The sequence below is a fragment of the Boleophthalmus pectinirostris genome, unplaced genomic scaffold, assembly GCF_026225935.1.
Source record: "Boleophthalmus pectinirostris isolate CB_2022bp ecotype Guang Dong unplaced genomic scaffold, ASM2622593v1 HiC_scaffold_22, whole genome shotgun sequence".
In the NCBI taxonomy this organism is placed as follows: Eukaryota; Metazoa; Chordata; class Actinopteri; order Gobiiformes; family Gobiidae; genus Boleophthalmus; species Boleophthalmus pectinirostris.
Genome location: NW_026571190.1, coordinates 14,980,967 through 14,995,229, shown reverse-complemented (window position 1 = coordinate 14,995,229; position 14,263 = coordinate 14,980,967). Strand labels below are relative to the sequence as shown.

Sequence of the window (14,263 nt, the reverse complement as noted above, 5' to 3'; positions counted from 1 at the left end):
CTTTTAGAGTCACAAGCTCAGGATAATGACATTGATTACTTAGATACGGAAGCCGAGAGGGGTCACAACAAACGCAAACGCCGCAACAAATACAAATGCGACAACACAACAAAAAGCCACAACACACCAAAAAAAAAAACACAACACACCAAAAAAAAAAACACAACACACCAAAAAAGCCACAACGGAAATGACCGCGGGACTCTATTTTAATGCAAATGCCGCAACAAATACAAACGCCACAACACAAACGCAAATGCCGCAACACATTAAAAAGCCACAACACATTAAAAAGCCACAACAGAAGTGACCGCGGGACTGTATTTTCCGACGGACCGATCAAGCGGCAAGTGAAGAAAAAGAACTACAACGTGAAACGAATAATGATAAAACAATAAATTACTTTTACTTACGTTTCCAACTTCTCCGTTCCTTTACTTTTCACGAGTCCGTGTGGCTTTTTAATGTGTTGTGGCTTTTTAATGTGTTGTGGCTTTTTAATGTGTTGCGGCATTTGCATTTGTGTTGTGGCGTTTGTATTTGTTGTGGCGTTTGCATTAAAATAGAGTCCCGCGGTCATTTCCGTTGTGGCTTTTTGTTGTGTTGTCACATTTGTGTTGTCACATTTGCGTTTGGTTTGTTGTGACATCTCTCGGCTTCCGTACTTAGACCTTGAGAAAAAATTCTACACTTTCAGGCCTGTGGGAGGAAGAAAAAGAGTTAAAGTCCCTTTGACAGGTTATACAACACATCTGGCCAAAACACAGTTAAGATCATTATATTTGAGATTTAGATTTTTAGTTTTTTAATTTTAGTTTCTGAAATTAGTGACCTGTTACCTAGCAACTACATGATACAGTGGGCTAAAACTTCTCTTATCTACACAGAAATGATTGTCTGACAAATTTATAAGTAAGTAATGTGCCGAACATTTGGGTAGAATTCTCTATAGTCATCAAAATATTTTAAGACTCTCTACTGTCTGTAATTTACAACTTATTCACTTACTTTTCCTCATGCTGCTTCTTGATTGGTGTAAAACTATAATTTATATTTACAACAGGTATTATCCCACAGAATTTAGTCACAATTAGAAAATCATAAGAACCGGGAAGCATATTGCGCTGTGTATGTTCTTAGACCTAACCCTTAGGCCACTCTGCAGCATCTTTTCTGCTATTTTAATGTGTAAACAGGGGAAATGGTATAAAACTAAATTGCCTTTTCATTTCAGTTTCATCCTGTGCTGTTGCTAACCCTTAACCCTATTCACAAGTTTTAGAGTTATATACAGTAGGTAACCACACACACAGGGAGAATATGCACACTTCACACATAAAGGGCCTATATTCTGATCTATTTTACACTGTTGTTTCCTCATCAAAAACATATTTGGAGTTTTGCTTCACTCACACACGTTTAACACAGAAACCCTGCATTTTAGGGTTCTCCTAAACAGAAAACATTAAAAGGTAGTTGTTAACTTAAAAAACGACTTCACTACTTCATGACATCACAAGGTGGAATAGAGCATCTTGAGCTTTGGAGATGTAGGCATTACATCATAACAAAGTCCTGCACCGGGTCAGGTACCCGCAGGTATTCGTCGGGTACGGGAAAATAGCTGCTGAAACGGGCAGGTTTTAACATTCTGGAATTTTACGGCCGGGTATTGATTACAGAACGTGCGGGTCAGGACTAAACCAGGACTAAATCAGGTCTAAATCAGGACTAAACCATGTATAAACCAGGACTAATCTTGGGCTTAAGAGAGACAGAGCCCTGAGCCCGTGGAGCAGGGTGTCCGCAAAGAGCCATCAGGCAACGGCTGCGCTTACGTCCATGGAGCTCTGCGTCAGTCCTTTCGCCAGCAGCCACCCGACAGTCTACGCTGGTGCACCTCCGAGCCCATCCTCACAGTGAATCCGGGTTCAGTTCTGGTTTAGTCCTGGTTTAGTCCTGGTTGGTCCTAGTTCAGTCCTAGATTAGTACTCCTGGTTCAGTCCTGGAATCAGTCCTAGGTTAGTCCTGTTCTGTCCATGGCGTGTACATAGAAAGCGTAACCATAATTCTTGAAGTCGTAACTTTACAGTAAGTATTCTGATAAATGTTTCAGTTAGAAAGCTTTTAATATGTATGTGATTTATCATAGGCAGGTCAGTTAACAGGTCCAGGCGGGTGCGGGTTTAATTTTGATAAATTTGCTGGTTAACAGGCGGATGTGGGACTTTGCAGCCTAATAATAAAGAATTACTCAAACGTGTGAATGAAACAAACAACTTCAGGTATGTCTTTCAGTAGGTAACAACATTATAACACAACTTCAAGCTCCCAGTAGTTAATTTTGTGTAATACAGGACCTTTAAAAGCATACTCCAATCATTATCAACCAGCTCCACCATAGTTTTACAGTTCTATAGTCAATCTCCCACAGTTGTTCATCTCTATACCGGGCTGAGCACACTAGCATCCACGCACCACTGGTTTTATTTGGCCGGTAGTGTCTCAGGGGCCACTCTTGGTTGTCCGTTGCTCAAAGTGAGGGGTATTAACAGGCGGCAGAGCTGTGACGTTCTGCTTTAGTGCTATGACATTGGAGGTGTACTCAGCTGGATCCCTCTTTATGTTTCACCTCGGAGAAAAGGTCTAAAAAGCCTTCAAGCTGCTCGGAAAAGGTCAGAATCAACCGTGCCTCTGTCTCCTGCCTGTGGAGAGGAAATACAATGGCAATGACAGAAGCTATATGCAAACGTATAGGAGTTATAAGGTCGAAGGCTGCCGGGGATGTTCATGTGGTGTGACGTTAACTAGAGTGCATTTATATGAGACAATTGCAGCTGGATTCAAGAATGTTACTGGGAAGCTTGTTATTCTCATCGTGTTCTTTCTGCCACAAGAGCACACTAGATAGATTGATAGATAGAAAGAACTCCAGGTATATTTTTCATGAGGAAACAACACTATAACATAGATCAGAAAACGGTATAATATTGACGCTTTAAGGTGCACTATATAATGTAATGTTTCTAGTGATGGGAGTTTTGTTTTGTTCAAAATGTGCCACAGTGTAGCATTAAATGTATCTATATTTCCATCTACTTTGAGAAGCATGCATTCAAGGTCTCGTAGTGTCATGTGCTTGTCTCCATAGAGATAGTTCAGTGCCATACTGTGGAACTTTCCCGGCAAAGCAAAAACCTTCCCGACAAGACAGGCGTGTGGCAGACTCTCCACCAGAAAAGTTACATAGTGCACCTTTAAAGCATTCCCCTCTCTCTTTCAGCCTCACCTTATTCAAATGAATGTGCAATTAACCATTTCAGATTTACCTGCTGCTGTCACTGTCTCCCAAACAGAAACAAACAATTTCACGGTAGCTCAGTTTTAGACATTTGTGATATTCGAAAACAGGGATCTCATTTGTGGATCCATTACCACAGTGACAGATGTAAAAGATAAAGTCTACAGTATTTATAATGAAGAGGGCTTATGTTTGGAGGCATTTTTGTAGCAAGAATAATTCTGGAGAAAAGAAAGTTTACAAAGGTGTTAAAACAGGTAAAGACCAAACTATGTACAGTATGTGTGTCACTTAAAACCATGATATTGACATGCTCTCAGTAAGTATATCAGTGAATCAATAAATAAATGATTTGATAATGCATCTGGATGCACTGATACTTATACTGATATCGAATATTGGCGTCGATACTTGTAAGAGAATTTAAGTAATTTATCCTCCATGTATGTCTTTCAGTTTAACATTGACTCACAAAAGCTATATTTACACCATGATCTTCTCTCGGCGTACCACTGGAATACCACTACCTAAATTGTAGCATTGCTGTCTAACTGGTGCCGTCATAGTCTCACCACACTTGCTTTATAAACCTCCTCCTTTGGAAGCATAGTCAAGGGGCTTGAACACTCAAAGATCATACTATGTTCACTTTTGAAATTATACTATGGTATAAGACCTCCTGGTCTCCAGCCTTTTACCTCCACTCTTTTCTTGGACAAGCCAAGTTTTTTTTAAAGGATTTAATGGGGTAGCTTGATTCCTCAGCCGGTTTCACTTTGTTTCACATTGTAAAAAACGTCTGACCTGGCAGCGTCAGAATTCGTTCGCTCAATGATAGGCAAGTTACTTTTTATCATTTAACCAATTGCTGCTATTTGGTCGAGACATATGTAATGCGCCGCTAATGGGACTAACTGGCTTATTAAGCTTTTCCCAAATCCCGTAGGAAGACGGGCAATAACGCCTTTCCCCTTGATGAAATTCAGCAAACATTCTCTTTGTTCTGGCTTTAAATCCTCGATCTCGGGAATTGTTGCTGACACAGACTATGTGGCTCTTTGCTGATTGGCTGGTGCCCGAACTTGCACTTCCTGGGTTTTTGTGAATTGTCTAGTGTATTTTGATTCCTGACCTAGCTGCTGGAGAGAAATTAAATTGAGTGGAGGCACCAGGTGGCGCCAGCCTGGCTAGTAATGGGGCTATTTACAGTTTGATTTTTTGCCTAGAACATCTCATAATGTTTGAACTTTTATTCATACAAATCTGTCTGTAGTCATTTGAAGTATATATAACAGTTAATAATACAATTGGATTAACTTAGAAGAAACCGTATTGCAAAGATAACAAAGCTGAAAAATCTGGATTGTGCACCCCTAGTCTCAATTATGAAGTAACATTTTGTAACGGTTTTCATAAAGTACAAATGCTTTCTTCATGTAAGTGCTCTTCAATGCCATGCCCTACAAAAAGCAGATACAATTATGGCAAAAATAAAGACAATTTCTTTAAAGCAGTAAAAATAAGAAGAACTCTGGGTGGTGGTGATTCATTTGGCCTTTTTAAAATGCCAATGACACGCCCCACCATATTCCATTTTGCAGAGGACAAATTTCCCTACTGGGACAATAAAGTGTACCTTAACCATAATCATTTAACAGCGGCAATTCAAAAGTATGTAAAAAAGAAATGCTAACTCAACAAGAGCAGAATATCAAATTTAAAATGTGAATATGATTTTTCTGCCCCTTACTACCACGACCTCGAGAATGTCCAATCTTCTCTGATCTCAGAAGCTCAGAAGGGTCGGGTTTGGTTAGTACTGGGATAGGAGACTGTTGGGAATAGCAGGTCACAAAGTTGGCCAGCACTGATTGCTGATTGAATCCCACTCAGACAGTGCATAGTGTCATGTCTTTGGGCAAGACACTCCACACACCAGTGCTGAAGTAAACAAGTGTATGGATGAGTCTGTTGGCTGAATGCAGGACAACAGTGGGAAATTAGGATGTGACTTCAATCTGGTAAATATAAAACAAAACAAATACCAGTTTAACCCTAAAAACCAAATATCACTAATACACTGTAATGTCTAAACCATAGACTATATAAATGGACATATCTAATCTTCTAATCACTGTGTTCTAAATAGGAAGTCCGGCTTGTCATTTTGCTGTGAACATTTTCATATTAACCTGCTCGGCATGATCCTGGAGTTTTTATTTCACAATTTAATCCATAAATCAAGATATCAACTTTAATAACCAACCAGGCAGCTTTTTTTTTTCCCAGCAATTGCGCCTACTAGCCTCAGCAACAGGTTTGATTGACAACCTCGTTGCTAGACCAGTGGTGCGGCGGCCTTGGTTGGTTTGGTTGTTATGATAATCTCGGTCAGAATTCCTAATATCGAACTGAGCTCCAAATTTGCTCCTATAACTGCCAACTTCGATGAGCTTCATTTGACTGGAACTGAACACCATGGACAATGTCGAACTCCTTTAGTCCACTTCTTTATACATTCTATGCTCTGTACTTCTTCTCTTCTTTTGTTTTTGTTTAGTTTTTCAGCTGTTGCAGACACACAACCTTTCTACAACTATATTTTGTTAATATTGACATTTTCTATTTAACTTTTTATATGTTTCCCTCCTCCGATCCACTCTGCAGCCTCATCGCAGTTGAAAACCTGTATCATCTCTAACATTGTAGTGTCTCTGTTGCAGCTCCATTGGTGGACTCCAGTCCTCGTCACAGCAGCTCAGCGATGCTCATGCTCCTCTCCGTGGTGTTTTTGGGTTTAGCCGTTTTCCTCATCTACAAGTTTAAGAGGTAGGCCCATGCACTCTCTATTACCAAACCATATTACTATTACCATACCATTCATTATTGATGCCAGCAGATGTGCGCAGTCTGGACAAATCAATTACACTTGTGATGTGTGCTTTTCTCTTTGCGAATGTAATCTGAAATATACCCCCTGAGACCCTCCCTGCGTCATTCCTATACAGCAGTGATAAAATGCAGAGAAAGTGGCCATTAAATGCTTAATATGCGCTGGCTGTGCTGCTCAACACTGTTATTTGCTAAATGAATTATTCATCTTTAAAATGATTCTCTTGAAAAGTGTTGGAGAAATGGGGAAAGCTGTCATTAATTATGGATATGGACTTTTTCTCATTAATCTAAAGGGAAGCAATTTCTTCTGGAAGTCTGCAAGTTGACAAAACAGGGCTATTAATAACCAGTTGAATAGTAATTAGTGATACATTGGAGCAACAACGAAACGAGCAAGTCAATTTGGCGTTATAAATACAAATTAGATGATATATGTAGTAAAATGCTTCAATGTATTCAGAATTTAATGGTATAGTATGTGAATTTCTGGAGTTGCACGTCCCCTGCATCATGCCATGGAAAAATAAAGTTAAAATCATATTTCAGAACATTTCTTATGGTGATACTTTTTTATGTGATACTGTGGAAGATTATAGAAAAAGAAACAACATTTCCGTGGAAAAAAGCAGGTGAAATATGAGTCAGGTTTGTAAAGATGCAAGCCCACCCACAATAAAGATGTTTTTCAGTACCATAAAAAACACAAACTGAAAAAAAAAGAACGAAATAAATTATAAGCATTTAAGCATTTATTCCTTTGTAGAGTTGTGTGTTTTACTCAACTTCACATTTTCTTTAGAATCAGAACAGTGGGAAAACAATTCTGAACCAAAAATCCAAAGATCTTCATGATGAAAAGTCTGAGCACTTAATCAAACTTTTTCATGTGTCAAATACCCCTTTTCTCTCTCTTTTAACGTACCTTTGACTTTGTTGTTTCTCTGTGCGCGCTCAGAAAAATCCCCTGGATCAACATCTACGCCGAGGTGAACCAGGAGAAGGAGCAGGAGATGATCGGCTCGGTGGGGCAGGACAGCACGCCCAAAATCACCCTCAGTGAGTTCACCACGTCCAAAGAGCGCATGGAGAAGGAGCTCGACGCTAGGGTCAAACGTAAGTCACACAGAATGAACTACGAGATGGGAAAAGTGAGATATATGTTACAGTTTAGAATAGGCTTGTATCCGATTTATATCCATGTATTTAAGCAAAATGTGTATAAATATTGAATAAGCAGCTCTTGGGGTCAACACAGGTCCTACTGTCTGCATCAAATTAGAAAGTCAGACAACCAGAACCAAGTGTGCAGTTCGCATGCTAGTTGTTGTGAGCTTTACTGTGATGACAAAACTTTACTCTGGATTCTCAAAGTTGTGGAAAGTGAATAATTTGGATGCTCTGAATTCATAAGGTCAGTGAGGATTAATTTTGGATCACTGCAAACTGTTTAAAATGAACTAGTTTTGTTTTGCTTTTTGCAGTTTTTAAGACAAAAAAAAAAATCTGGTACAGCAGCTTTAATGTGTATTTTGTACTGTCCACAAATGCTTCCTTTAAAAAGGGAGAAAGTGACCATGTATCAGAATTTAACTTTTGAAAACGTTCATGTAGGTTTCAGGTTAGCCCAGTGTTTCCCAAACTTTTTTTTCAGTGAACCCATATTTCAAAAATCACAAACCTTTGCAATAGAGTCAGTAGACATTATTTGTAAATCACAAAATTAAGGTGGATTTGACCGTTATTGAACATTAATGATGCTATTTTATTGTTGACTGAGTGATCGTGTCTCTCTGAACAACAATAAACAGTAATTGAATCAGCAATAAAAGGATCCATAAGTCGCCTGTTTGGATTTTTAATGTAGCCCATTTGTTTTTCTTTTCAACATTCAACTGAACCAGCAATACTAGAACAAAATAGACAATAAAATAATTACAAAAACATCAGAAATTATACAAAACATGTCTTAACATTTCAACATGTGTCAGAATTGTATATTGCAGACCTACATGTAGATCGTGACAAGACGACCCAAAAAATAAATCTCTTGCGACCCACCTAACCCACTGCCTTTGTCTTTGGGAAACAGAGTGTTAGCCTATGAGAGTCATCTCTTTAATAATGATTTTTCACATTAAGGTGGATATGACATATGATTATTTTTTCTAGGTTGAACATTTTACTTCCCTTTTGGAAATGGTGACATTACACTATAGGGAATTCCATGTTTCCAATTCCTGTTTTCGAGCAAAACTCCTCAGAAATGATAAAAAAAATTTGAATTCCCAATCTCTACTGAACAATCTCTACTATCCGAAAAAAAAAAAAGTTTCTTATTTGTAAATTGTGCTTCTAAATAGAAACTACTTCTAATTTTCAACTTGTTATATTTGCTACCATTATAATCTAACTAAATTAAGTCAAAATGATAGAATTATTCAAATCTGTTCTATGCACAGCTCCACAAAGAAAACTAGGGTTAACAAAACGGTTTTGTTGTACCATTTATCCCGTTCATGTCTGGGTTAGTCTATCCGGAAGAGAAAAACGTGTTCAGGATAAGTTCAGCCAGAATCTGAATACAGAAATAAAGCTGCCACAAAGACAAAACTTACAGAACAAATCAATAAAACATAAACACATTAAAATACATATGAATAAATAAATATAAATATACAACTATAAATAATATACTTTAAAAATACTGTCCCTTTACAGGCAACCTCATAAAGGAAAAAGCTAATGAAACACATTTTTATATCACCAAAACACAACATCACCACTCCCTAGATACAATATAATACCAAATACTTTAAACACTTGCACTCAACAATGGATTTTTGCTCATTTATAAACATGGAGCTTTTCATAAATAAACACCATATTAAACTAAGTGGGCCTTTTCATCCCCCTCAGGCATTCTTCCAAGCCATTGAATCAGAATTATTGTTTACCAAAGGAAATCGGCAACTTATTATCTGTTTAGCATTTTTAATTAATGGGCAAAGAGGGAGCTGCAGCGAGGGTCCTGAAGGCTTTAAACAGTAGAAGAATAGATTGTACTAAAGACTGGGAACAATGAATAATGAATGAAACTAAGAGACTGAGTGTGCAGTCTCAGCAGTCAGCGGGCCAAAGGAGGACGGACAGAATCTCTGGACTCTGGTCACAAAAAGAAACAAGGTCAGCTTTGACAGGTGCCAGTTTGAGACGAGCTCAGAATTTATACCATAAGATTTGACCTTTATCTAAATCTACAGTGTGTTACTTTTTAGATCAAAAATAGGTGAAATGTGTGTGTTTTTTGGTTTGTTTGTTTTTTCTTTGTGTCTTTATGCTCGAAAATGTGTGTAACTTTCAGAACTTAGACTTAGACAAACTTTATTGATGCACAAAAGAAATTGTTTGGACACAGTAGCTCAAACATCACAATATAATATAATAACAAAGAGGAAATGGTAATAATACATTCTAAACAAGTAGCAAAAACATATAACTTCTTTTACCTGAGATTAATAAGACTGTGGTGCTTCAATTGTTGATTCTGTTTTCTCTTTCCTTTTCGTTTTGTTGTTTTTTCTCCCTTTTTACCTATAAGCAGCCTTGTTTATTTTTATGGTGAAAAAGCCATGTGTCTCTCTGATTGGTTAATCCGCCTGTCAATCACACTCTTTGAAATCGGGGAGAAAAGACACAGCTCCAGATCCACTCGTCTTTGTAAAGTTTTGTGAAAGCGTGTGGTTCTGGCTGGTCAGGTAACATAAATATTGTTCCATAATCTTCCACAGTCTATTCCAGCGTCAGAGAATGTTCCAAAGTATGGTTTTAATTTGCAGGTGACATGCCATCTACAGGATAACAGTGCTAATAATAATCATGCAGATTGATACTTTGCAGCTGATGTCTTCAACATTCCATGGGGGTGTGATGCTAACTGTAGGCTCTGCTCTGCCTGAGGCTGATAAGACTTTAATCTGAGTTTTGTTTTGACTTAATCTGACCATAAATAACAGGTTTAGCTCAAACTACACATGAGATGACTGGTGCTGGCAAACAAGTCTCTAACGCATAAAATGACACTTTTTTTTGTTACTTTGTACTTTTTTAGTTTACTAATTTGAAGTTTTCAGAGTAGGCATGCTGGTTTGATTTAGTTGTTGTTGCAAAGTCAGTTTGTAGTGCACTTTAGCCAATACACAGCATTCTGATTTCCATGAAGACCTAGATCCAGTTCCTGCTCATTTTAGATGAACTTTACCAAGCAAATCTCAGTGTTTCCTTAAATTGCATGCTGTTCAGGGGGTTCACTATTGTGACAAAGAAAATGCATAATTGGTAATTAAGCTAATTAATTAGTTAATTGCTTTAGGTAAACTCCATTTATACCTAAATGTGAGCCTGGTTCTTATCTGCAGCTGCAATGAAAACACTGTTCTTTAGTTCTGCACAAAACAAGCCCAGGTCTAGACATTCATTTGAGAATTGATTCTGCTCACTCATTCAAAACATGCACTGCATTTCAGTTTGTAACATAAATAAGGCACAAAGGCATCAAACTTTAATTTCACAAAAGTTTGACAAGTTGATTTAAATTTGCTGAAAGTTTTCTGAAAACTTCAGGGGAAAAATGTCCTTCTCAATAATGGGCTGCCATACTAACGAATGAAGAGGCACAAACAATGCTAAATATAGTGTCTGCTTCATACAGTGTTTTAAAAGCAGCTATTTCTGGAAAATAAAATAAAAACATTGAGCTGAATTATGTTGCCTATAATTGTAAAAGGTATTTTGTTTAATCAAAACTATAAGGTAAACCCAATTACAGATGTTGGAGGAGAACCATGTGGAAACATCTGTCTGTGACTATCCCTCTCATACAATATGTTGCTCTAGGCTTAGAGGCAAAGGTCTTTTTATAGAAGATTACTTAAACACATAAACATTACTTATAGTTATGTTTTTGAAGAGAGAATAACGTTATAACATGTTTAAAGGCCCTACAAGTCAATTTTGCATATGTGTTCTTTAATTACTTTAATAGAGCAGGAACAAAGATAATTCTGAAGTAATATTTCATTAAGAATGCTTCATGCTTAGTCCTTCATTAATTCCCAAACCCTGACTTCTAACCCCTTAATTAAGTAGAAACAAATCCTGAATCATTCAACGATTTGTTAATTATGAAATGTCTGTCCTTGCTTTATTAAAGTTTAGTTTTATTCAGAAATGTTAAACACACAAATCCTGCACATTTAGACTGAGTTCTTCTCTCAAACAGAACGCACTCTCTTCCACTTTGTGATGTCATGAGGTAATACAGGAAGTGCTCCTTTGTCTTTTTAAACTCCATCTTCACTAGAATCATTTGGATTATTTCAAATCTGGAATTACCAATCTACAAACAAAAGGTAAAATGGTGCCGTTTACTTGAAAACTACCGCTTCAATGACATCATAAGGTGGACTCAAGCCATGAATGAAACAAAACACACAAAACACAACTCCAGGTATATTTTTGAGGAGATAACAATATTCTATCATGGCTTAAAACTACATTTTGCATAATATTGGACCTTTAAAGCTGTAGTTATTATAAAGTGGTATGGATTTAAGTATAATACTATAATCATATAATCACAAAAACAAGATGATGTACCCAAAGGAAATCAGCCTTAACTGAAAACATGTCTTCTTCGTGTACTCACCGTCTCCCCCTCCTTCTTGTGTTTGTGTCCAGGGGGAGTGGGCAACGCCTGCGAGAGCACAAGGGAGATCCCAAACTGCACCAGTGTGTGAACATGGAGGCTCGGACGGCCCCTGTACAGAGATGGGACGACACATCGGGAGGGTTCACTTTGTTTTATAATTCAACACACCGATGTGAATAGTTTTCTAAAGGGACCTCATTTCTACAGACTTGCATGGATGTCTTGTCCTACAACATCCAGGCAGCAGGAGGCGTCGATGTATACTCAAGATTATTATTATTATTATTATTATTGTAAAGTTACTGGCAAAACTTACTGGGTTTTGTGGATGTATAAGCTAAAACTTTACTTTGCAGAGTGCGATATCTTTTTGTCAAATTATATAAAGAGTACATTTATTGATTAAGAGTTTGCTTTGAAAATCATTTCTGCCTATATATAGACTTTAACGTCGCCAGTCAAACAGGGAATATATGAAATGTATTATACGCTCATCTGTTCTGTTTAATGTAAATAATATCGCTTTCTACATGCTCGTAGTCTACAGCAAAAGATGTGTTACAGAGTCCGACATTGCTTAAAGAAATCTGATGTTTTGATAAGGTTCTTGACTTGTGCATGTTCTTATGGAGAACATAATTTATGTGCTGTTGTAGATACAAGTGTTGTAAATAGTTCTTTTTTAAGCATCATCTGGAAAACAATTTCATCATGATTTTGTCGTTTTTTGTTTTTTTTGTTTTTTTTCTAATGTCCACTTGTGATGTATGTCCAGTAGAAATTTTAGCCTGAAGAGCTTGTTTGGTTTTCAAGTAAGGTTGTATGTGATATAAGCAGTGAGCAAAAACATGGTACAATCAAGCAAGAATTTAATACAATCTAATTATACATGATTGTCCAGATGTTTTTCCTATAATGCTGAAGGGGGTTTGCACAAAGAAAACAATCTCCAGATCACAAGATTGGTTTATGGTCTGGAGTGTGTTTCTCTGGGAATATCTGATTGTGACAATGTCCAATCTCATCTGAGCTCTGAAGTTCAGCAAGGTTGTGCCTGGTCAGAACTTGGATGGGACACCACTGGGGAATACAAACTGTCCCGATCTGTGCGAGTGAGTGAATGATTAGTGGTGGTCAGAGGGGCAGATGGCACACAATGGCAGCCTTGCATGTCAGTCGATTCCCAGAGCAGCTGTGGCCACAATGGCTTACCACCATCGAGTACGGAGCGAATGAATAATGTAACTATCGTAAAGCGACTTTGAGCGTCTGGAAAAAGTGCAATATTAGACTCTAGCATTATACAGCACATCATTTGGTCAAAATATGTAAAAAATAAGTAGCTGGTTTTCTAATAAAGCAGACCTGTTATGCACAATTGACTTTTCAGAACTTCTAACCTTCTTCTTCTTCTAATTCTTCAGTAAAATCAACGCCCAGTTTTATTTTCTTAATTTGTGATACTTCGTAGAAACCGTCTGATCTTTCAGCGTCAAAATTCATTCGCTCAGTGATAGGCGGGTACATGTTTTAATTTAACCAGTCACTGCTATTTGGTCGTGACGTATGTAAGGCGCCACTAATGGGACTAACTGGTATATTAAGGTTTTCCCAAATCCCGTACGAAGAAGAACAATAACGTCTTTCCCCTTGATAAAATTCACCGAATATTTTCTTTGTTGCGGCTTTAAATCCTCAATCTCGAGAATCGTTGCCAACACAGAATGTATAGCTCTTCGCTGATTGGCTGGTGCCTGAACTCGCACTTCTGGGGGTTTTGCGAACCATTTAGTGTATTCTGATTCCTGAACTAGTTGCTGGAGAGAAATGAAATTGAGCGGAGGTACTAGGTGGCACCAGCCTGGCTAACATATTTGAGCAATCTTAGTAAAATCAGCACCCAATTTTACTTTCTTAATTTGTGATACGTGTAAGATCTGGCAGCACTGCATAGTCATTTTGGTGTGAATGTTTGTTTTGTTGTTATGATGTTTAGTGATATCAGCTGCCATTGGGTACACTCTAAAATCTACACAGTTTTTTATTAAGTCATTTTAAGTCAATATTGTGAATTAAAATGTCCAGATTCTAACATAATGAGCCACGGGTGTGATAAATTATAACTGTATAGCGGACGCAAGCATAATAGGTCTTCTTTAAAAGTAAACAAGGATAAAAGCATTGTGGAGTTGGAGCCTGTTACAGCATATGAAATACGTTTTTGGCAAAGGCCCGTGACCCACCATAAATGATTCTTCTGCTCCCCACTTTTGGATCCCGACCCACCTTCTTAAAAATATTATGTGGCCGTGAGCCTATGGCAGACAAAATGTTTACAAGCACTAAAATGGCCTTCATAG

The 14,263-nt window shown here is 37.7% G+C and overlaps 1 protein-coding gene across 1 annotated transcript in view; it reads left to right on the top strand.

The window, feature by feature from the left end:
• sorcs3a (sortilin related VPS10 domain containing receptor 3a) overlaps positions 1 to 11,991 on the top strand; it is a 379,316-nt gene extending 367,325 nt beyond the window's left edge. Inside the window, exons 25-27 of the mRNA XM_020926320.2 lie at positions 6,025 to 6,130; positions 7,152 to 7,309; positions 11,933 to 11,991. Of these exons, the coding sequence (XP_020781979.1) occupies positions 6,025 to 6,130; positions 7,152 to 7,309; positions 11,933 to 11,991 (323 nt within the window). The remainder of the gene's footprint in view (positions 1 to 6,024; positions 6,131 to 7,151; positions 7,310 to 11,932) is intronic.
• Positions 11,992 to 14,263: the final 2,272 nt, after the last annotated feature.